The 24345-nt window shown below is 38.0% G+C and overlaps 1 protein-coding gene across 2 annotated transcripts in view; it reads right to left on the minus strand.

Annotated features, from left to right (window-relative positions):
* The window catches only part of VTI1A (vesicle transport through interaction with t-SNAREs 1A), a 219939-nt gene that overhangs the window by 182543 nt on the left and 13051 nt on the right, over positions 1-24345 (minus strand). For both annotated transcript variants that reach the window (XM_054382098.1, XM_054382097.1), the window contains exon 3: positions 23979-24089. In XM_054382098.1, coding sequence (XP_054238073.1) covers positions 23979-24089 — 111 coding nt within the window. The remainder of the gene's footprint in view (positions 1-23978; positions 24090-24345) is intronic.

A 24345-nucleotide genomic window follows, 5' to 3' on the forward strand; every position in this document is an offset into this window, starting at 1 on the left:
TTTGTGGGACTGTCACCCTTTTATGTGGAATTCAGAAGCTGAAGTGCAAGTAAACAACATCTACCTGCGTCTTTCAACTTGAATTTTGGAAGACTAGCATAGGAGGAAATCGTTTGGTGAACAAGTGTATGAGGGAAGTGGGAAGCAACTGATCAACTGATTATTTTTTAAACAAAAAATGCTAGAAAGCAACTTCCCTGGCATGATAGAACTTCACAAAATAAACCCCTTCAGATCTCAATGGCTGATGTTCTTTCTAAGGAGACTTGATTTGGGGAAAATATCTTCTCTCACTGCACAGTGACAGCATTCCTATCATATTTTCCTATTGAATGAGCAAGGAATGTATGAACACCAGCTATGTGACTGCACCAATATGCTCTTTTGACACAGCAATCAATAGAAGAACATGGCTGAAAGTCTAAAGATCAAGGACTTCATTTTTAAAGATTTTAAATTTCATTATTAGGAGCATAACATAGGAATATAAACTACTGGCTTATTTTAAAGTAAGTAAAACAATTATATTGTTGCACAGAGTTGATACTGCCAAAGTGGGTATATTCTTCAGTAGCAAAGACAATGCAAAGGTCAGATATTTAAGTTTTTTGTGCATCTTTCTGGCTTTAAAGCATGTGCCACTGTGTGGCCACCAAGCCTGAGGGAGTTATTTGAGCTCTACTGGATTACAATTAACACAGTAATATTAGAAAACACTCATTAATACAAGAGAGGGGATATGTTAGGCTTATTGTGCAGTTACATAGTTATATTAAAAAAAAAATTACCAATCTGACTGAACTATCACACTCAATAGTCTGCTAAGTACTATTTCAGAAAAGAAGTTGCACTTTTAACAGAACACTTAAAAAACCCTTATATTTAAGTAAAGAACAGTAATCACTACTATCACAATGGGTAGTATGAACTCTCAAGGTGTATATAATATTTAAAGACAAACACGAAACTCTATACAGAGCCTAAGAAGTGTATGTCTAGTTCTGTAATTGGGGCTTTCTGTTCTAATTTCTCCAAACTGGTTAAAAAAATAAAAAAATCATAAGGAAGTCTTTCAACAGAATCTTTTCATTTCCAGGTAGTTTGCTAGTTGGTTGTTGTATATATTTAAAGTGTTACATTCTGCAAACAAAGATCATATGGTAACAGTCTGATCCCCAGCTGGATGAGTTATGCATAGCCAATACCACATGAAAGTACAGCCTAATATTTGCATTACCTTTAAGTAGGCATAGAAATCCAAAGCGTACAAACTTGGGAAATATTTCCATTTACAGAGCTTTTCTCAAGAATGTTCCTACAAAATGAGTGAGACAGCAACATGGAAACAGATGAAATTTGTTAGCATTCCCAAATAAGCATTTGGAGTGTTTTCCCATTTAAGCTATTTCCAGAACTAGCAATCACACCAGAACAAAGGAAGTCTCAGTTATTTTCTGTATAAGCTGAAGCTAAATGTATCCTCTATCAACCCAAACAAACCAACATGTCTGCCATAATCCCAAGTTTTTAGTTTGGAGTAATGACCACTACTTATCCATACAAAAAAAAAAAAAAAAAAAAAAAAAAAAATCACTGTTACAGAATCACAGAAACCCTTGGGATCACCAAGTCCAACCGATAGCCCTACTCTATAAGGTTCACTCTTAAATCGTATCCCCAAGCACCACATTTAATGACCTTTAAACACATCCAGGGTTGGTGACTCAACCACCTTCCTGGGCAGCTCATTCCAATGCCTGACCACTCTTGCTTGTGAAAAAATTCTTCCTAATGTCCAGTCCAAACCTACCCTGTTGCAGCTTGAGGCCATTCCCTCTTGTTCTATCACTAAGCACCTGGGAGAAGAGACCAGTACCAACCTCTCCACAACATCCTTTCAGGTAGTTGTAGGGTCTAAGGCCATACTAATTCAGATCAAAAGTCTAACAAATCTAACATGCACTATCCAGTAAGAACCAGTATTAGATGTCCAGAAGAGGAGTAAAAGTGCATGACCCTGTCTGGCATACTCTCTTTGCTCATACATCTTATGGTGGACTATAGATCAGGCACTTCGTAGCTTTGATGCTCTCTCTTCATTTTTAATGCCAAAGGTATTTCTTCCTTGAATTTGAAAATGTTGCTGAAACTAAGTAATCTTCTGGCTTCCACAATATTCTGTAGCAGTGACTTCCATGGTATAATAATACCTTGTGTGAAAAAATCCTCTCTTTTTCTGTAGATTAATTTGATGCCACTTAATACGTACTATAAACAGTGGTGTGCAACTGCCTGACACTGGCCTTCTTGATATGCCAGCTCATTTATATCATCATCTCTCTATGTATCCCTTCCCTCTATTCCTAGCTGAAGAATTTCTGTCTATTACCCAGTGCTTCAAACTGAACTGCTTCAGAACTTTCATTATCTGAACTATGTTCAGGTTCTACTGTACTTTTGGGGAACACAGAACCATCACAAAGTACTGGATTCATAAATGTATGTAGGCAGAAGGATGATCTGTCTCAATCACTGTTCCTTTCCTACTAATGTCTAAAGTCTAAGTGCCTCTTCTGTCCACTGTTGAGTTTGGACCTTATATTTCAACCAAACAGGAACACTTCCTCATCACTGGGAACAGAAAAAGCACAACTAGTTTCCTGCCAGGTGCCTCACTTTATAACTATCAATAGTGAGTTCTCATCTGTGGTTCAATGTTCAGCTGTTTGGTACTGCTGAAATAATTAATTTACCTCTCTCTTTTACTGTCTTGCCCAATTTAGTATCACCAATAACTCTGTCAACTCTTCCTCTTTGTTTTATAGATCATCTACCAATATGTTGAACACCACAAATAGGAAGCTGTGGGACGCCACTGCTGAGTTTCCTCCACTGTGAAAAGTGACCATTTCTTCTCACTCTTTATTACCTGGGTTTGACCTTATCTATGAAAGTACCTTCTCTCTTATGCACAGTAACTTACATTCTTTTGAAAACCTCTGCTGAATGGAAATCTATGAAATCTTCCCCATACATAGTCAACTTGTTAATTGAGCTTAATTAAAGTGAGGTTCAAAGTTGCATACATCAAGAAAAATGATACCAGTTAATTAAGTGAAGGCCATGAAGTGCAGCTGTATCTACTAGAAACTGACTAGTATTTCCCTCAATATATCCTTAGAAATTCCTTTTCAGCCTCCAAACAGATTCCAGCCATACAACCTCAAGATATATAGTGTGTGAATGCATAATTTTTTTTTAATTTATTGATCTTAAAGAGAACCTTTGCTGACACCTAGCAGATAAATGATTAATTGCACTTCTAAGTATCTTTATGGAAGCCCTACATCTGATAGTTTAGAACCCAAAGTTAAATGCTTATCCAGGTAGAGAATCAATGGTGCTCATATGCATAAAAACAAACCACACACACATACACAGAGTAAACAGAAGTGCAAGTTACAAGCATAATGAAGTACTTCCTAAAATTACATCTTTGGATCCAGATATTTTCATTTGTAAAATTCCAAACATCTGCTCCAATTTAACTAGATAATAGCCTTAAGACACAAAACATAAAAAAAAGCATGTCATGCAGAAAACACAAACTTCAGAGACCTGATATCTTACCAGACAGGAAGTTTTACTGCTAACACTACTTCTACCCACAAAATAATATTGTTCAATTACATAGGATGAAATTAATTAAACAAAGTGAAGGAATCATAATATGAGCCAAAATGACATAGTTTTATTTACTTCACTATCAGTTTCTAGACACTCTGCATCCCTTTCCTTCTTAAGCTTGACACAGACTCTGGGAAGAGGTCCAAGGCATGAGGCTGCTCATGGCAGAACTATTCTCTTCCCTCACCTTCAGACTCAGCCCCAATATTTTTTGCCACCACAGGTTTTCAGATCCTTCACCTCCCTGGAGCAATAACCATTAGAGACTCAGCCAACTCCAAGAAAAACATTCATGGAAAAAGAAGGAAAAAAAACCCCAAAACATTTACACATTTCCATCCTTTTTCACCATTCTCAACATTTTCTGAGCCTAGGGAAAAACACAGCTGACTCAATCTCTGCAGATGTTCTCCTCTGATTTTTGTTTCTTCCACTGATCTTTAACTCCTCAGCCACAACTTTGGTAAGTAATTCCTGTTTTGGTGATACAACCCTAGGTTTAAGACACCACTTCTCTCTCAGAAGTCTCATTCACAATTGAGAAAGGCTGGAAGAGTGTAAGAACAGCATTGACACACATCTGCCTTACCCTTGCATTCTTCTCCAGTGACCTCTTGGACCTTCATGGAGAAACAACAATTTGGTCCAACCTAATGCAGCCATTCTTATGGCAGCCTCCTAACAACGATGACAAATGTTTGACAGAGGTTTCAAAAGTGATGTGCCACTGTATTGACTTTCCTAAGACAACTCAGCTCTCTCAACTTTATCAATACACTCCTATAGGAAATTTTTACAAGAACTATACTTCTCTGACTAAATCACCTGCAGTATCTATAATATTATTCTCAATGTTATGTTATACTATTATATCTTTCCCTCAGCTATAATTTCTGTTCATCTTGTCACCTGTCTACCCCACCTTTTTTCAGAAGACAGAAATTCCTTCCTTTAAGTAAAGATGGAAGAAGAGGTGGATTTTTAGTGATGTAAGAGCAGTGCAAGGACAAACAGGCAGATTGCAGAATTATCTTGAATCATGCCATGGGAAAAGATGATCTCACCTCAAAGAAAGACTTTCTCAAAGTAACAAAAGTAACACTGCAATCTTTCCTGCATTTCACATTCTTTGTAACATCCAACACTTCAAAATATTTGAGGTAGCTTCTACCCCTTTCTCCAGTGACTTAAGGATTAGCTGTGCTATAATTTTCTGGGTTTATTACTTCAGCTGGTATACCTACAAACCCAAAAGGCCTCTGGATATATTGGCTGCTCAACCATACTGGAATGTCACATGAAAGAAAACATGTCAATGTAATTCTCCAAATGGTAAGTGATTCTTTCTGAATTCATAGCTGTTGAAATGTTACCTTGCTAAGACTGAAACATGTTTCTTGAGACAAGATCTTGTCAAAGGATAAAATTTCAAAAGCACTTATATCATCTGAAAAAAACAAGACCTCCTGACCCATGAAATGAGGTACAGGTTTCAACATATCTTCCTTTTACAGGTTACTCATGAGAATCTGAAAAATCCCACCTGAAAAGACATAAGACTAGAATTTTTAAGAGGTCTAAGCTGCTCAGCTCTGAAAGCCATCAAGCATTGAACATTGACTTCTTCAGGGTCCTTTCTGAAAAAAATCTCAACCTATATCTTTTAAGCTGCCACAGGTAAAAGCTTATAGCAGCTACAAACGATGGCTTGACAATGGGGAAAAAGAGATGATAAAGATGGCAATGGCAGTAGTCAGAGGTAATGCTTCTGCATCTTCCTATAGACCTAGTGAGAAAGCAGCTTTTGATGGTGGCCTCAGAAGCAGCTTAATCTTCTGCACTGGGGCATAAAGCAGCTGCAGCATGGACTGCCATAAAGGAAGAAAAAATCAGGAGGAAAGAAATGAAGAAAAAGACCTAGAGCATGCAGACTAGCATCTAATTATCTCCTTGGTTGAAGAGAAACTCAGAAAAATATCAAGATTAAAAAAAAAAAAAAAAAGAAAAGCTTTAAGTCAGCACCTTCCTCTAAATGCAAATAGGAGACAGGAAGCTAATAAATGCTATCTCGCCAACCTACAACCCTTCTCTTGGACTCTCAATTGATAATTAGGTGAAGGGGAATTAAACTGAAAGATCTGATGCTTGGCTTCCTGCAAGCCTAATTTCACCATGGAACAGATACAGTAAATGCAACCACATCGCTGCAGATCTGGTGTTTCTGTACTCCAGTTGTAGCACAATTTTCCTGACACCTAGCTTTAAAAGCTGCACGCACATCCACAAAGATTATACAACACCACTCCAGTTACAGTAGCACTGCATGTATTTGTGCCTAAAGAAAGCACTACAGATGAAAAACAATATATTAAGACACTAAGATATCCCTTCAATGTCTTTTTTCATTGAAGTGGTCACTGAGATACCCATTTTTTTAGTGCTAGCTGTTCCACAAAAGGCATAGAGAAACATTCACACAAAGGATAGTATCGAAGCAGCAGATTTAAAGCCAGGACATTTCACAATTTTGCCAAACTTTTCATTTTGAAAATTACTTTTGTCTGAACCATTGCTGAATTAATTTTGCTGAGTTGAAAGCATGGTGGCTCTTGTAATTATTTGGGGTTCATGATGTATAAAGTCATAAACTTTGCTGCTGCCTGTAATTGTGTCCATTTCCTGCCTTTACTCACTAGTCTCCAGAAGCAGTGCAAGGACAAAATTAAATGAGTCACGTTTATACATTAAATTATCTTAAATTATATACAGTTTTAACCATCCCACAGCTGCCACAAGCTAAGCTGGCCCTCCTGTACTCTATATACAGCACAGCATTGTACATGCACATGCACACACACACACACACACACACATAAAGGTCACACCTATGCGAAAAGACTTGCACAAAATTTGTGCAGCATTACAAAGTTTGTAAAATAGAGTAAGAACTAAAATAATATGGATTTTGGCCCAGGAATCAAAGACACTTTGAATGGAGACAGTTCAATACAATTACAATTTATTTTATATCATCATTATACCCTACAGTTAAAGAAATAGCAGGTATGTTGAGATATCCTAATTTTATTCCTCAGTCTTCCATGTCTTTTTTTTCCATTATTTGTAAACAACCAGTATGTTTCACTCTTAATTTAGATCTTATTTCATTCTGATCCCTAAGTTACTGCCCTCACATGTAACACAAGCTTAATAACAGCACAAAGTTAGTTGTTTAACCCTTGCCTTTATACTCAATGTTGGAATACTTGGAACAAGCCCCTTGTTGGCAGTTCATGACTTTCCCCAGTCCAAAGAATTCACTTGTTGCCACAGTAGAACCACAATGGTCAAATACATCACATTGCACATTCATAGGACAGTGTCAAGGTAAGCTTGGGAATGAGACTTCCTTGCATCATCAAGCAGGTCACAATCAAGCAGGATCACTGTAGGCCACAATGAAAAGTTCTGAGTTAGCAACCAGTATCTGTAAGAACAGCAAAAAACAAATGATGCACTTATCTTTTTCTGGGCACCTTCTTTGTCCCCCATTGCTGCCCATCATGGAAGGCTTCAAAGGAAAGCTACCACCTGTCCTAGATCTCACATGTAAAGAAGAAAACTCCTCGTTTTGAAGACACATTGATTACACTTAAATGTGTCTAAACACTGATGTAAAGCGTCTCAAACACTTTCCTACAGCTTACCAAATCATTAGGATGTGAGCAGTAAGATCTATCAGCTGCCCAGTTAAACATCCACTTAAAGAGACAACACTGCTGGTACAATCTTCCAGTCTTCTGGCTAAGTTTGCCACCACAAATTGCAGGAAGGGGGAGGATCACTGTGCTCTATAATGAGGAAGAAGCAATGGTAAGAGGGACAACTGTCTCCTTTCAGCAATCTTATTTCTAGCTGTGGAGGTGGAAGCCTGAGCAGCTTTCCTTCCACTCCCAGCCATCTGTTATAAAAACCTCATAAAGGACAGTTCTGCATAAGCAATTATTATTGACAAAAGTGTTCTGCCACAATCTTTAAAACAGGACATTTAATTTTGCCAGTCTACAGAGTAACTTACTCTTTCACAGAGCTACTAACAGCAGTCTTGATTGCTCACCCCCCCACACACTCCTTCCCCAATATGCAGCATGTTCTGTGCCAAGGATCTCCCCTGAGTTTAAAACTGTTATCTGTGTTCTGGGGGGGAGAGGGGAAAACCTGACCTCTTGCAGCATTTTATTAAGAAAGCCTTCAAGTCAGAGGGCACCAGTACAAATACCACAAAAATAAAATTAAGGAAAATAAAACAGAGGGAGGAAAAATCCACAACCCAAAACACAATAGAAACAATACTTTGTGTTCCTATTTTAAGTGCCTCTCTCAATGCTCTATGCATAGCAGCTAAAGGCAAGCTGGAAACCAGCCAGGTCCTGGCTGCCAGCAAAAATTTTGTCACCTCCTTTGAACATCTGAAGTATGTTTACCCAATAGATTTCATTAAATTACACTTCCATTAGGAAGCATACAATGTTGATACTCATCTCAAAGATAAAAGGGATCGCTAAGAGGCATGTCATCCTGCTCCCCAGCTGATTGCTATTTCTGGGCCAATCAAGGAAAGGAGCCAGAACAATACTTAGTTAAAAAAAATGCAGCATCTCCCCAAGGACTACATACTAAGAGACTGCAGCTCCATTATCAAAATGAGCATATCATTAATGACAATACACATACAGCACGTTATTTTAATACAACTCATACACAACAAACAAGCTGTATTTGGGTCATTAGCTGCATTTGTAAAGCAGAATTTCCAGGGGTTAGAAACTCCTTATCGAGATATGAAGTTTATAGGTTGGGAGCAGGGAGCAGGGGGGGGGATGGGAAACAAATATTTTACATGATCCTAAAATACAGTGAATATAATAAAACAACTGTGCAGTTTGAAGTGCAGTAGCTAACAGAACAATAGGCTATTCAAACATAAGGTCCCATTTTAAAGTAAAGCAGAAGTAATTCAAAACACCAGGCACTGTTTTGCTAAACATCTTATGAGGGATAATGAAAGCAAAATGCCACTGATGCCATTTATACTCTATGTATCACCTTTTAAAGTGTTATTACAGCACAACTTAAAAAGAATGCAAAAAGGGACTCAAAGAGAATTTTACAAACATTAACCAAACCCCCCCCCCCAAAAAAAACACTACAGAAAAAATGACAGTGATTGTGAGGCAAGACACAATGTGAGGGGAGGGAAGAACACAAGAGACTTAAACACACAAGTCCACTAGGATTGTTCAGCTGTTACCCTATGGTATGCTGAGCCTTTCCTAACGGAGAGGAGGAGATATCTTTGTCTCTAACCATTGGTGTTAGATTTATGATGTTTACTGTGCTTCCTAATCTCCAATTCACATAACAACAATAAAGGGAAAAGGATAAAACCAAAACCATGCTAATTAAACCCCACTGTAGTAGGAAAGGCCTGGGAGGGGTTAGCTCTTTCAGCCAAACTCTGCCCAGTCCTTTTGCAGCAATCTGTGATTATTAATCTCTGAAAACACTCCTTGTTCAATATTCTGCAATCTAGACTTCAGCCAATCTCTTTCAACATGCAGGAAACCTTTTGGTTTAGCCATATTTGACATACCATATGAACTCCAATTATCCATCTTTTTGCAGTTAATCATCTCACAATTACATTTCCTGCACTTATAAGCATCCAGCTGGGAACTGAGTTTTAATCTAGGAAAGGATTCAGGTTTCTAACAAATTACTTCTAATTAACCAGAACCTTTTCTAGTCATTCCAACCTAAAGATGCCTACAGCAAATGAAAGAATTTATTGTTTGCATTCCTAATGATATTTTAAAATTTCATTTCAATTTCCCCAATGAGTAACTTTCAGGAAATTCACCACACTTACATCTACTTAAACAAACATTCTGTTAAGCAGGAAATGCACAACAACAACGAAAAAACAAACCACAAAACCTAGGGGAAGAAAAAGAGAGCTGCTATTACACTGAGCAGAAAAGCTGCTAAATAAAGCAAAAGAACCAGAATGCTAATTAATAGCAACTTCCAAAAGCACACTGCAGCTCTGGTGCTCAGGCCACTGCCAGGGTTGTTGGGAATCTCAGAACTACATTCCCAAGTAATGGTTTAGATATTGTGTATTGGGTTTGTTGTTTGGATTTTTTTTTCCCCCATAAAAGATCCCAAACAAATAAATTGTCACTTCTACTGGTACAAGGCAGTAATTTATAGTCTGTTTAAAGGAAGTGGATTACATGAAGCCACCTAGTTAGATAAGTCAGGGAACTAAGTGGCTAAACAGCACATGAAAGAGCTTTGTCCCACAAGTTCCAGTGATTTCCCCAGGGAAAGATGTGGAATAAGAACCATGCAAAACAGCGCACAACTGAGAACTGGTTGGTATCATAGGGAGGTAACACGAGGTAAGTACCAAATGTAAGAGTTTCATTTACATTAAGTCTTATCAATTTTATCCAACTGATTCAAGAAAGTCAATGCAACCATCTGACAGAATATGATCGCTGCAAAGCAAAGTATACCTTTCATGTTCTTTGGACAGTCAAATACCAGAGGATTTTCTGTCAATTATGCAGTATCACAGATGTACATCCCAAATCTGTCCATCTAACTAACAGAAAAAAAAACAATATACAGCTGAAAAAGGCTCATGAGAGCTACCTTTAAGAAACCCATCATATGTATCAGTCTAACTACAGAAATAGCTCTGCTGGAAAGGTTGGTGTTCGTTAACGTGCTACCAAAGTTTTCACGACACAAAACAGGACTGTGCTAATTGGCTGACTGATTCAATACCAAGTTAAAAGTAGTTAATTATTCTGGAAAAGAGTTATTTTTAATATACCTTAAGCTTTCCAAAACTATTAAATTTTATATGCCTGCACCAAACTCCCATTACTTTGACTTTCATTAGCTACCTCTGCAGGCACTTTGAGAACACCAAAACCTCTGGTGCATTTTTTGTTTTTACTTATAACAGAGGGCCAGTTGTGACTATGGACATCCTTTAACTCATTTACAACAAGGGAAAAAACAACAAAACCAGTAATAACTTCCTCTACCAGCACTAAAATTTCACAAACTGTAATTCCTGCCACAACAGCGACAGCTTTAATTCTAGCAGTCCAGCATCACAAACCAATTAACATCAACCTCCCCTTTCCAAACTGCAGCTTAACCTTTCTGTTGGACACACAGAGTACAGCATATCTGCCAAGGTGTGAGGAAAGGCTTGATGAGGTTCACAGATACATCCTCAGCTATTACAAAGTGAATATTCAAACCACTCCCTCCTTCTTGGAGTTGTGTGAAACGTCACAAAGTATCTACCAACACTTCCAGTTGTGATAAAGGAAGACTTGCACAAAGCAGCAGCAAGAAGACCATGCAAAAGTTCATCTTAATCATGAAATCGGTCACCAAAAGACAAAGTCAACAGCCTGGGTGACAGAAAAAGGACACTGTGAAAGTGCAGCAAGTCTTTCTTCTTAAACCCCCCCCACAAGACTGAAAGATGTAGTCAAGAAACATAACTTGGGCTACAGGCTTCAGTAGGAAATCCGCTTGCAGCTATCAGGATCAAAATGGCCATTCCCATTCTGAAAGCAGTGCAAGATACTTGAAACTTTCAATGCATGCTCTAAGTCACAACTACAAAATCCCACCAGAGGTCCTCCATGCTGCCACACAAAACGCTCACTCAGACACTAAACCACAGACAGATGCACCTAGGTGTGTGATAGAAAAGCATTACTTGAGCAGTTTGGATCAAGTAGTTTTAAAAGCAGAAAGACCAAGGACAGGGAAACTTACAGGTGGCTTGGGACATCTGGCAGAGCAGCACTGCTTCCAACATAGGCAAGTTCAGGCATGCACTTTATCAGGGTTCAGCTTAGGGCCATGGGGAGCTGAGGAGCAACATCCCATGGCATCCATGCAAGCAGAGACCAACAGCCCTGAAACAAGGATATGGGCCATGGGCAGGCTGGGAAAGCTGCTCAAGGCTGTTAAAGCTCTCAGGGCCCTAACCACCCAAAATTTGGCACAGCTTTTGCAAGATTTGATATTAGCTGCAGATTGCAGAGAATGCGGGGGAAAAAAATGAAGCAGACAACACAGAGTGGATTTATGTCACCATGGAGAAGACCAGGGTCACATCAGAAAAATTCTCCATGAGAAGCAACCCTGATCCAGGCTAAAGCCAAGGCCACATGTCTGTTGTTACAATAAACTGCTCCAATATTTTAAAATGGTTTTACTGGTTTACTGCCCTCGAGTCCCATTTGCACAGCCTGAATCCCTGTCAAGTCAGGAATAAATAGATGATATTGCAGAGATTCAGAAGGTACTAGGCAAACAGGAAAAATAAAAAAGAATTAGAAGAAACACCCTCTCAGCTGCAGTCATTTAAGTAGGAACACCACAGAGAAAAGCTCTTAAGTGCAAATCTTTCTTATTGCAGCGTTACTTTCAGTGGCACATGAAACAGCAATGATAACAGGCTCAAAAAAAAAAAAAACAACCCACAACTTTGAAAATAAAGTTAAAAGATACATGTAACTTAAAACTAACATCTTTTCCTACACAGAAAGGTTAAATTGTGGGGTTGACATTTGCATTTGTTACGTTGTCAACGTTTCCTGCCTATCAGCCTATGTACAAACAGTATCTAAAGATGTCATCTACATATTTATACCAAAGGAGTTTATGAACAAGACCTGTCAGTATATTTTAACACCTTTCCAAAACGTCAGCTTTCATCAGGTATAAACACAACATGTTTAATTTATTAGTTTGGTTTAATATAAAAACTTGACAATCATATGTCACCATAACTATTGATAAGGTAAATAAGGGACTACAGGGAGACGTCAAAAAGTTATTAAAATATTTTTCAGCTTCCTGAATCAAATTGGATTGATTGGCTTTTCTCTGTCAATAAGGGCATCACACATTTTTCTTCATATGGCTATTTTTTGAAGTGATGTGTCCAACAGTGGAGTATACAGACAGACTATAATTCTTGGAGAACCTGGAATTAATTTTAACTGGTTTGGGCAGGAAAAAGGGCTTTGTTTAATGTTATAAACAAAAAAAAAAAAACAAACCAAAACAAACCCACAATCATACACATTTGTTTACCTGTATTTAAACACACATCTGACATATTTTCTACTGACCTAAAATACACCAAGCCTGCATAAAAGGTAAAATACAAGGCACAAGAAACTTAGAACACAACTCTGAAGTTGAGCAAAGCAATGCCATTTGTGTCCACTTTTTGCTTGATTCAACTCCCTCAAGATTATTGCTGCTATCAAAGATCCACCTGCTTTGTTCATCATGCTAGGACAACCTGGTCTCACTTCTTTCTAGATCCTTCCCCAAAAACGCAAGAGAGGGCAGCACAGCCTCATTCCAAGAATTTTATCCCACCCTGCCACCACACAGCCAAACATCTCATCTCTCATCAGCCAGCCACTGCAGCCAGATGGCAACAGCTTGCTCTACAGGGAAAAAAAAAAAGCCACTCTACTTATCTGAATGCATGGAAATAGTTCAAACACTCCTGCCTAAGCTAAACTCAGGCCAAATTATAGACACTATCACAGAGGAGTTTTAAAGGCTGGGGGTGAAATAGAGAATGGAGTGTTCATTGGAGAGCATCTCTCCTTGCTGAGAGGCTTTTCTTCAGCAAGTCTCACTCTACTCCTCTGCATGAAACAGGGAGAAGGTGATACTAGTATTTCATACTAGGGGCATCAAGTATGGCATGCCATGGCCTCTTCACTCTTCTGTAAAACCTGTCTGGCAGGGATAAGGACAGTGATTTCCTAGAATCCACCAGCCATGCTGAATGTGCCCTCAAAGACCTCATTTGGATTTCCTGTTGCTTAGATAAACAGGAATTTTACTAATTCATGTAACTTTTGCATCAAAAAATTCACAAATTCAGAGTGCAGCTGGGGACCCAGATATGAAATGTCATAATTACCAGCCATTAATTTTTTGTTGACATAAGAAATTTAATGCAGAAGATCTTGAAAGTTAAAGTAGTCCAAATTTACTAAGAACCAGATTTGGGGCTACAGAAATATGCAGTCTGGTTTCCTTTGTTTGAAATACAGTCTGAGAAGCAGGAAGGAAATTTCCAAAGGGCCTAAATCTTCCACCAAGGAAGGACCTCAAAAGACAGTCTTGTCCCAAAAGGATACATTTAACTACACGTGAACAAGAAGCCTTGTGGAGTTTTTCCACTATTTTTTTTGCAGTATACATGATTTCAGGTTTTATCACTGAGCCCAGTTCTTAGACCAAACATCCTCACTTCAACATGGTTCAATGCCTTCTGAAACACTAATGTTTGGTTGAGAGCCTGGGTTTGGTGCACCTCTGAAACGGAGTTTCAGTTAATTTTCCTCACAAAGCAACCCTGCTCAGACTTGCTGTAAAAGTAAGGAAAACCAGGAGATTCCCTTCAAAATCACAATCCTGCCAAAACAACCACCACCACCACTGTATGTGAAACCCCAGGTGGAAGAACAGACCTCAGAGAAACCATTTCTTACAACAGACAAACAGCTTACAATCTGGTCCCATATTATGGGATAGAGGAGCTGAGCAGATGACCTTAGCAACAGAGCACATTTTAGGTATACATTGAAAATGAAAACTTTTAAAGTTTGTCATAGAAAGAGGAGCAGGAAAAGAAGAGTTAAAAAGGGAGGGAGAGAAGCAAATTTTTCTTATGCTCATTCTAAAATTCATGCATTCAAAAATCAAGATATCTACAGGGCACAAGTACTGGGCCAGCAATCTGCATCACTGAATGTGGGACATGTAGCTGATGAATGGAAAAAGGGGACCTTAATAACACGTTTGAAACTGACTCCAAGTATGGGTCACAAGAAAGATGTAGCCCAGGTGCCTTCAACTGAAATAGAGATCTAACAGGAGGACAACATGACAGAAGGTGAGAAAAAGACAAAAGGAGCACTAAGGGCTTAAAAAGGCTGGGAAAGCGATTCAGGTTAGCAACCCCTAACTTAATCCTGACCTTTCTGTAACTTTTTGCCTTGATTTAGTTGACTGAACTAACTTTGTGGGAAGCTTGCACAACTGAACACAGAGTATGATTTCTCCAGAAGACTGAGCAGAAAGAAGAGAACATCACATAGTCATTTAAGGGTATTACTAACACCGAAGTACAAAACAATACAATACCCCAGTCACTACAAATCCAACATTTTTTTAATTTAAAAAAATGTTTAAAATCCTAGAATTACATCTTAGCATTTTTAGTTTAACTCCCAATCACATTCAGCCTAGATAAATACTGCTCAGTCAGTTTAAGGCTACTAGAAATTGTAACACATTAAGCCCTGTAATTTCAAAGACAGCTGCCAAGGGAATAATCTATTATATTGATCCTAACCTCTATTTCTTAAACCAGTAAAATAAAAATAATCACAAGAAACACATCAACATAACAATTCAGTTCTTTGTGCAGTTCTATTTAGTTATTACTCACTATCACAGTGCTAAAGAACTGGACTCTTTTGTGTTAGGCAAACAGAGATGCCTCTGTCAAAATACTTGCAGTTACATGTCCCAACACCACCCATCATTATGGGAAGTTAGTTATCACATTTTGAAACAAGGTAATTTGCTTTTATATTAATGTCATTATTCTGTCTTAAATAAAATATTAAACACTGCCTTTTTTTTTTTCCCTAGCTGGTGATACACCCAAGCAAAGGTTACAGTTTGATATAATAATGGCTTCAAGTCTTATGTTCATGAATTAGTGGAAAGGAAGGTGCTGCCTTCCTTATGCAGCAGCATTTTCTATCTAAGATTCAAGTCAAGACCCACCAGACCCAACAACAAACCTTTCCTCTGACTTGTCAGAATTCACACATGAGTCTTTGGTGAAGAGGTGCAAAGCCTGCAATTGCAATTCAGCGTTTTCCAAAACCTTACCAAACATGCCTCCATGCTAACCAGGAGGGTAAACTGGCAAACACAGCCCTTCCTCATTCTAGTCTTAACTTCTCTTGAAAATACAATAAATTAATAAATAAACAAACAAACTAAGGGCACGTTGGAAAGCTGTGGGGATTCTGAAAGTAAACACAAATGCCAATCAATGGGAAACATCCAAAAGTCACACACACACACTCTTCTCAAATTCTTTCTTTTTATAGATCAAGCACCACATATTTAGTTATCCCCAACCTTTTTTTCATTAAAGCCATCAGAAACAGTTAACTGCTACTACAGCAGGAAAAATGATTCTGTTCCACTGCTGATCCCAGAAACCACCTGCTATATTCTTTTTCACTATCTGTTCTTTATATTTCTACTCTATTTTTTTTTCATTGATCAGCTCTTTTAGGAATGAAACCTCTGCAGTATTTATTAAATATTGGCAAAGGCTTATTTTCTTAGCACTGGCACCCTAAAGGCAGTTTATTAAAAGTGAACAAAAAGTAAGGGAGGTGCTGTATTTGATCCACATATTTTAAATGTATTAAAGCATTAAACTGTCAAACATACAGAACCTCGAGCCTTTGCAGGGGCTTCCTCCTCAACTGAATAACAATACCAGGTTTAAGCAGACTCTGTGGCCAGGAACCACTTTTTATTGTGGTTTGCACAGCAGCTTTAAGAGAACCTAGCTGTACTTGGGGCTGACTACTAAATGATTGCAGAATACAAATAAAAAGCTACCAAAGAAAAGAACAGAGATATTTCCATATGCTTCACATAGTAAAGAACATGACAAGAAGGGAATGGGGAAAATCATTCTAATACACTTCCAGCTGCATTTTGGTTTTTTTGCTTTGTATGCCTTCCTCATTAAGCCTTAATCCAGAAGTAAGACAAAATCTTCACTGCTGTAAAGTCTATCTCCTTTAACCTGTGCCAGCCAGTTTTAAAGAGCCACAAAGTTCCTTTTCTCTGTACTACCAGTCTGTTAAAAAGAACCAGCTTAGAGCACAAAAGAGGAGGGGTTTATCAGAGAGAAAAATAGGCTGAGATTGTGTGGTTCAGTTATTAAACAGCATTTTTAAATATAAGCAACTTGTATATATTTAAGATATTTTGTATTTTTCAGGGCACAAGGAAACAGGACTCTAACCAACACTGAAGATATCTGCATAAATACCTACTTTGATCTTGGGTTAAACTTTAGGGGAAGCAACAGAAATTCACAATTTTGGTTAAATTCAGCAGTAATTTGTACACCACCACCCCCAACAACAAGACAGAATTAACTGATTGAATTTCCTTCAGAATTCATGACACTATCAAATTAATACTAACACATTAGCTCTTCACAAAGACTTTTCAATCCATTGTAGTAGATTTCTTGAAAGAAAAACCAGAAACAGAATTTAACCACATCATGTTTCTAAACTCCAGTATTTCAGTTTTGGAAACCTGACATCATAAAAACAAAACTATGCAAAACATGATACTTGCCAACTTCAATTTCATGTAAAACACAAGGAAGTTAACACACAACATCATTAAAGCAGCTAAGGAAAGCATCAGAAAGAAAGAGAGAATACATCCATCACTGTTTCTTCATTTGGCTTATTAACAAATCTAGAATATATTTGCATTTACAGGAATTTTAAACTGGCACAGAAGAATTTTTACTATGCCAATACCATTACCATAAATTTATAGCCTGTCTCCTGCCATTCTGTGGCAAAGGTTTTCAGCAAAAACACCCAACAAGGTAACTACACTATTATTTGTATGAGCAGAATGCAATGAATGCTATTATTTGTAATGTTTGACAGCTGTTTGACAATCGGACATACAATATATTCAGTTATGCAAAGAGATTTGTTTTTTACTGCTCTAATATTTGCCTATGAAGCAATCAGAATTTCCACAAGCATTTAATAATATGTAGTGATCATATAAAAATTTCCCCTTGAATTTTGATTGAGAAAAATGTCAAGATGAAGCACAACCCTCTTGAAGAGTTAGGTAGAAAAAGCTACTCTTAACAGCCATGCTTATACTCCAAGTTTCATTTCATGAAGGCAACAGAGCCCAGAAAGGAGGCAAAAACAAACAACCAGAAAAAAAAGACCATTAACTACTTGTTTGGCAAACTAATTTCTGACATGGGACAGTTAATCAGTCACCAATAAAAAGTTCACCCTTTACCAGACAGCAACTTCACCATAATGGAAAGCTGTTTTTGACCATGGCAATTAGTCTCCTCATGTTTCAAACCCTAAATTCTATTTTTCACATTAATTTTTAAAACTATGTGGCTTTAACTTAAAATAAACTGTACATCAAAAGAATGGAAAATAAACAGCCAGGAACACAATTTGACGAATTGGATTTATTTAGTTTATTTAGCTAAACAGGGTCCATTGGATCTCTTTAATAGGCTGACAGTTGCACTGGGCTGGTTAATAAAACATTCAACACAGTATCTTCAGCCAATATAGAAATGCAAATCCCACCAGAAATATTTTATTCATGAAACAGTAATTTCAGTTACTACCAAAGCAAAAAAAAAAAAAAAAAAAAAAAATAGGGGAGGGGGGAAAGAAAGAAAAAAAAAAAAAAAAGGCTTGCTTGGCAAACAAACAGTGCCATCTAGTGCCATCCCCTGAACAAACAAATCAAAAAACCTGAAAAGGGCTATAATTAATCCTTCCAGAGTCAAACCAGTACTTTCTCCTTATTTTCTGCCTTATCAGTAGCTCATGTCTCTCCCTGTTTTGCAATCAAACACAAATTAGCCTCACTCTAGCTGGAAGGAAAAAAAAAGAAAAGAAGAGTGATAACATGGTAAGGAACTTGAGAGTGCAGTCCTTCTCTGAAAAGCAAGCATGTTAAAACAATGGGGTTTTTTGCTCAGCTTGTCTGCTTTTTTTTTTTTTTCCTGGAAATCTTATGTTTCTAATTTATGATAGAAACCAAATCATCCTTTTACTTGTACCAGTGCAGGTGAGCAAAACATCGAAGGGAGAGTGAGACACGCTCTGTTCTGCTTTAGTCATCATTGCATCCCACACTTATGTTCCAACTGCTGAACCTTTAGGACTGCTGCTATCAAAAGCAGGACAATGACAGCTTGATGCTTTTTGCATGACAGGAAGGGGAGTAGCACTTGACTAAATCAAGGAAGAAATCTCCAAGAAAGTGGGAAACATTGAATCTTTCCTCTTTCTGTTCCTAAAAAAGCAGCATTCACCTTCTGTGTAAGAAGGCACTTAACTCACCAGCTGGCTACAAGGAATTTTGAGTGGACATTACTTTCTCCACTATCTACTAGTAAGAACAGCAAATAAATTTAATTCTAATACTTTGAGAAGTAGAATTTTTCATGTAAGAAGAATTACATGGTAAACAGAGAAAAGAGTTCTCTACCTAGGAAAGTCTGATAAGGGCTAGCATCCAGACATATCTAGGAACTGTCAGGTTAAAAAAAGGCAGAGCTGATGTCATGCTGAATTTCTCCTACATGCCTTAAAACATATTTTACAGAAGGATGTCACTCCACCATAAACTTCATATAATACAGAAACATTTTTTGTGTGAAGGCAAAAAGAGGCATGAGTCAAATGACTTTCAGTCACAGTCCCCAGCCAGACACAGGAATTATCAGATTCACCAAATCACTTCCTGAAAGCACCTTTATTTGTAATCACTCAGCCAAGACCTGTGCTCCACAAACTTTTTTTTCTTAAAATCATGTGCATCACCTCCACTGTAACAGTCACTGACTTGCTGAAGGACCTAAAGACAGTGTGCCACAAACCTCAACAGTCTTATCCCTAAGTGTTAATAGATGACCAGCGTATCTGGAGAGAAACACAGAGAATTTCTGATGAGTATCAAGGTGAATTTGGTTGAGAGAATAATTTAGTTAAAGAATTAATTTTATTTGCATTAAAAAATTGCTGCTTGGTTGCTCTTACCCAGCATATTATTGAGGCTCGACAGGGCTCTGGGCAACCTGATCTAGTTAAGGATGCCCCTGCTTACTGCAGAGGGGGTTAGACTAGATGACCTTCTGAGGTCCCTTCCAACCCAGACCATTCTATGACTCTATTATCTCTTCACACACTGTTATGAGATGAATCTTCTTGGTCAAACATGGGAGGATTCTTTGTAAGCAGTTATCTACAGAATTGTAAAACCCAGGAGATGTGCTTCACTGCTCTGGCCTCTCAGGAATCTCGGGTAAGGCAATCACAACCACTTAGGTTAATTACAAATTAAGCAAGTTAACTCCCATCTTTCACACTTTCCTCTAAGGAAATGCAAGTTGTCACTTGTAAATTCCATGGTGAGATAGATTTCCTTCCTTCTTCATACTTCCACACAAAGCTATAAAACAATTTTTCTTAAGATGTACATAAATTAGGGCAAGTTTTCTACAGGGGATCTACGTTATATAACCTCATTACCTTTTGTTAAAAAATTTAGTTTAGACCTTGAACATTAAAAAAGTTTAAAAAAAACCCAAAGATTCTTTCCTCTACTGCTTTTCCCCATTTAAAATAGCAGTAATATAAATAAAGTCCTTGCATAATATCAAATGCCTCCACATTCTTCCACCACAAATCCGCCACAGTGGGGACACAAGTCAAAACAAACTGAAAACAATGTGGAATTTGCCTGTGTAGGAAAGAGGTTAGCCTAATGTTCAGCAGCAGCCAAGCAGACAAACATCATATCAGAAGTTATTAGAAGAAGTACAGAGGAAAAAAAAAGCAGTGCCTCTTATCGAGCTGTTTGAGTACAGTGTAGAGGACTGATTACTTATCTCAAGAAGGTGACAATATCTATAAAACTGGCACAGTGGAGGAACTTCTGTTTGCAAAACAACTTCTCAAAATGAGATTGTCGAAGCCCATGGTCAGATATTTCAAATTCTTTCTGATTTTGAAAGTTCCAAATTTGTCAAGAAGATCAGGTTTTCAGTACAGGCATACGTGTGTGCCCGGCCATGCAGGGGACAGGTGTAAGTATGACATGGTGGGTCCCCTGTTTTCAGGAACATCCTTGGGCACACATCTGCCCCCCCCCACAGTTTATGGGTTTCTAACAAGAAAGCAAAACTGCTTCACTTTATAAAACAAAATAATCCAGCAGCAACAGCTGAGTCTTTAAACTTTTAGCTCAAACTGGAAAGCTAGGGAAGACTCTGGCCGTAAAGGTGCAGACCACTAGCTTGACAATTGTCATTCATTATGCTTATAGCCATATGAATATTTGTCTAGGTAGGTGACTGAACCTGAAATGAGGTTAGCAGTATTTACAAAAAAGCAGCTAGAATGTAACTGACTCAGCTGTAGTAGTTGTTCAGGTGAGCTTTTGGATGCAGGTGGCACTTGGGAGTCAAAAGAGCTAACTTCATCAAATTCCATTGCTTATCTCCTTAAATGTTTTTAAATCTCATCAGAAGCTGCCATTTTAACAATGATCTTAAACAGAACCTGTAGAAGGTATGAAATGTGAATATGTATCTCAGCTACTGATTGAACTGAAGCTATTGTTCATGCCAAAAATGTTTGTGTAGTCAAGTTTTGTGCAATGTATCTGTCTATACATCTGACTTCTCAACCTCTTTTTTTTTTTCTTTTAAGTTGAAAGTCAGAATAACCAAAATAAGTGCCAGTTCTGAGTCTTTCAAAGGAATGAGCACTGCCTCTTGAACTGAGAGCAAACGGCACCTATAAAATTTGCCTCTCCTGCTGTGACTGAACAGTTCCTGAACAGTTCCTATGCTTCCACTTTTATTTGATGGCTATTTGTCTTGTTCAATATAGCCCACCAACAGCCTGACTGTGTAGTACTTACTTTTCTCATAGGGATATTACTGTGTAATATGGTCATCTTGGATATTTATATTTCCCTACCTTAAGCCAGTACATGGAACCCTTGGGGTGAATACAAATGCTAGCAGCTAACCACACATTTCCTATAGTTACAGTTTCACATGCGCTGGGCTAGATTCAGGTCAAACTATGTTTATGAAATCTGGAAAACCTTTTACCACTGCATATCACAAGTTGCATATCATTTTCAGTTAGAAATTAACAAAAAAAAAAGTTTTATTTGAAAAGGTAATGCCTATAGTCCATGTTTTTAAAAGACTACAATAAAATACAAGGCTTTTTTCACATTCAGAACTTATTTCAAACAGGCAGTCACCAGGGATATTCTACAACTGAAACAGTCGAAAATAAAATATTTACAAGCTTAAGCCATGTAATGGTGCATTCGTAAGTGCAGGAAAAAATAGCTGCTTATTGGAAGATTGTTTTAAGTTTCCAAAAGTCTTTACCTGGTGGTCCCAAGACTTGAATCAACCCACACAGCGCAAGTGCGTGGTCTGCAACTCCACTTGGAGCCACAAGAGGGAGCCATTGCCACAGTCGCTGTAACCCAGCAAGCCTGGTCAGCGCAGGGCTGCCGGCGCCACCGCAGGTTTCAGACTCCAGCTTTCATGACCTAATTCCTACTCCCAAAACGCAGTACTGGTATATACTATTGAACATAAAATAATAAATCCATGATTTACATCTGCAAGTTAAAAAATAAAGCGGGAAGTCTCATAGTTTTATTTTGGTTTGATACATTTATCGCACACAGAAAGCAAGGCTGAACTTAGCCTTTTGAGGTGTGTACAGCTCTCTTGCAAAGCAGCACTTGATGCTTGCTCTATTCCTACATTTTGCTCCTGGTATCTGCTCCCCATGCACAGCACTGAGGCAAGCACCAGAAACCATTGCTGCCTTAAACTGAGGAGCAATGCTTGCTTTATTAATTTTCCCCATCCATATTCACATTCGCATTATTATGACTTGTTCCTTCTTCTTTCCCATGTTATTCCTCATTAGCTCTGAGCACAAACTTTCATCATGCAACTCCTTCTGCTCTGATGCATTTCTTCCACACAGGTTCATTTCTCCTCTTGCATAAACACGGTCAGTTCTGAACTCTCCCATTCCTTTTTCCCTGGGAATACGGAAGCACCAATTCCCCCATTTGCCTACCTGAGCTGACAGCAAATTCTCCCACATCTGAGAACGTAAACAGCATTCAGTACTGGTGCAGAAACTGCTCTCTCTAGGAAAGCACTGTTTAGCCAGCAGGCCCATACGTACTTCCTTCAGGGGAACAGCATGAGCTTGTCTGAAAATTTTGATGCCAGTCTTTTTATCCTAAGATTCCTCCAACTTTACAAAACTGCAACCATCTTCTAACGTATATCTTTTGTGTGACTCCTCAACTTGGCAGAAGCACAGAGGAGTGACAGTCAGCTGGATTTCCTGGCTGCAGGTATAAACATTGACTCCACTCCCCTGAAGGAATAAACTGCTGCCAGCAACCCAAGCAAATTCACAGTTCTTCAATGAATGGAAAATACTGCCACCAGTTATTTCTTTCTCCCCACCCTGGAGGAACTGAGCTGCTGCCAATTAACATAGCATTTTCTTACACTTTGCAATTCCTTTGAACTTTTTCAGGATTTTAGAGGAAATCGTTTTGTCTCTATGTAAATCTATTCAGTACAAATCCTAGCCACAAAAAAAGGACTGATAACTGTAGCAGAAGCCCCTAGATAAGCGAATCTTGTTAGTTTGCATCCATTACTTGAAAAAAAAAAAATGTAGTATTTATAAGCAATTTGTACATAAGCCAAGAAGAATCTAAGTGCAATGGAAAAGAAGTCACAGGGATGAAGAAATGAAATGCACATGAGAAAAACTACATAAAAAAATTCCATGGATTGGAGATTATATTGCTTTTCATGTTGCTGCCCACATTACTACAAGTTGTCCTAAACAAACCATTATTTTCCACTTAGAGCCTACCTACATTACAACTCAAGTATTAATTTTGATGTTCTAGCAGTCATTCCTTAGAATAGGATGAAAAACTGACTATTTTGCCTGCAGCACGAACCCTCACAATGTTTCATGGCACAGAAACAATTCAGATCCAGGGCAAAGGGACACAAGGTTAGCAATTTGAATACTGGCATGAGACTACTGCAAAAAGAAAAGCTCCTCCTCCTCAATTCAGTTTTCATCTCTCCGTAAATACAGCAAGATACATGTAGAACTGATCCTTCATGCTAGTCAAAAATACTCTCTCAGTTGCCTGAATAACTGAATTATGTATTTTTTAAATTCTCAGAGATACCTTCCTTATATAATATATTAAAAACTCACAAAATCAGCTTCAAGTTTGCCCATTTCTTGTTTGTAGCTTCTCATTCGACTGCTGTACATTCCTCGGCTTTGAGGCGGTATCTCTCGAACTTCAAGCTCCATCTGCTCAAGCTAGCAAGCAAAAACAAAGTGAGATGTAAACCAAAAAGGTGATTGAAGCAAGGAAAAATTTACTTAAATTGTTCACAAAGTTATCCAGAAAAACATTTGTTCTGCAATATATAAACAATTTATCAAAATCTTTCCCCAGTCTTAAGTGTAAAAAACGAGTGATCACAAAAAATAGGAATTATTCTAGTCAAATATCTTTCAATTCCAAAAGTGATGAATGCATTTTACTACAAGAAAGTAGTCAAATTAAGGTTAA

This window comes from Indicator indicator, chromosome 7 (assembly GCF_027791375.1).
Source record: "Indicator indicator isolate 239-I01 chromosome 7, UM_Iind_1.1, whole genome shotgun sequence".
In the NCBI taxonomy this organism is placed as follows: domain Eukaryota; kingdom Metazoa; phylum Chordata; class Aves; order Piciformes; family Indicatoridae; genus Indicator; species Indicator indicator.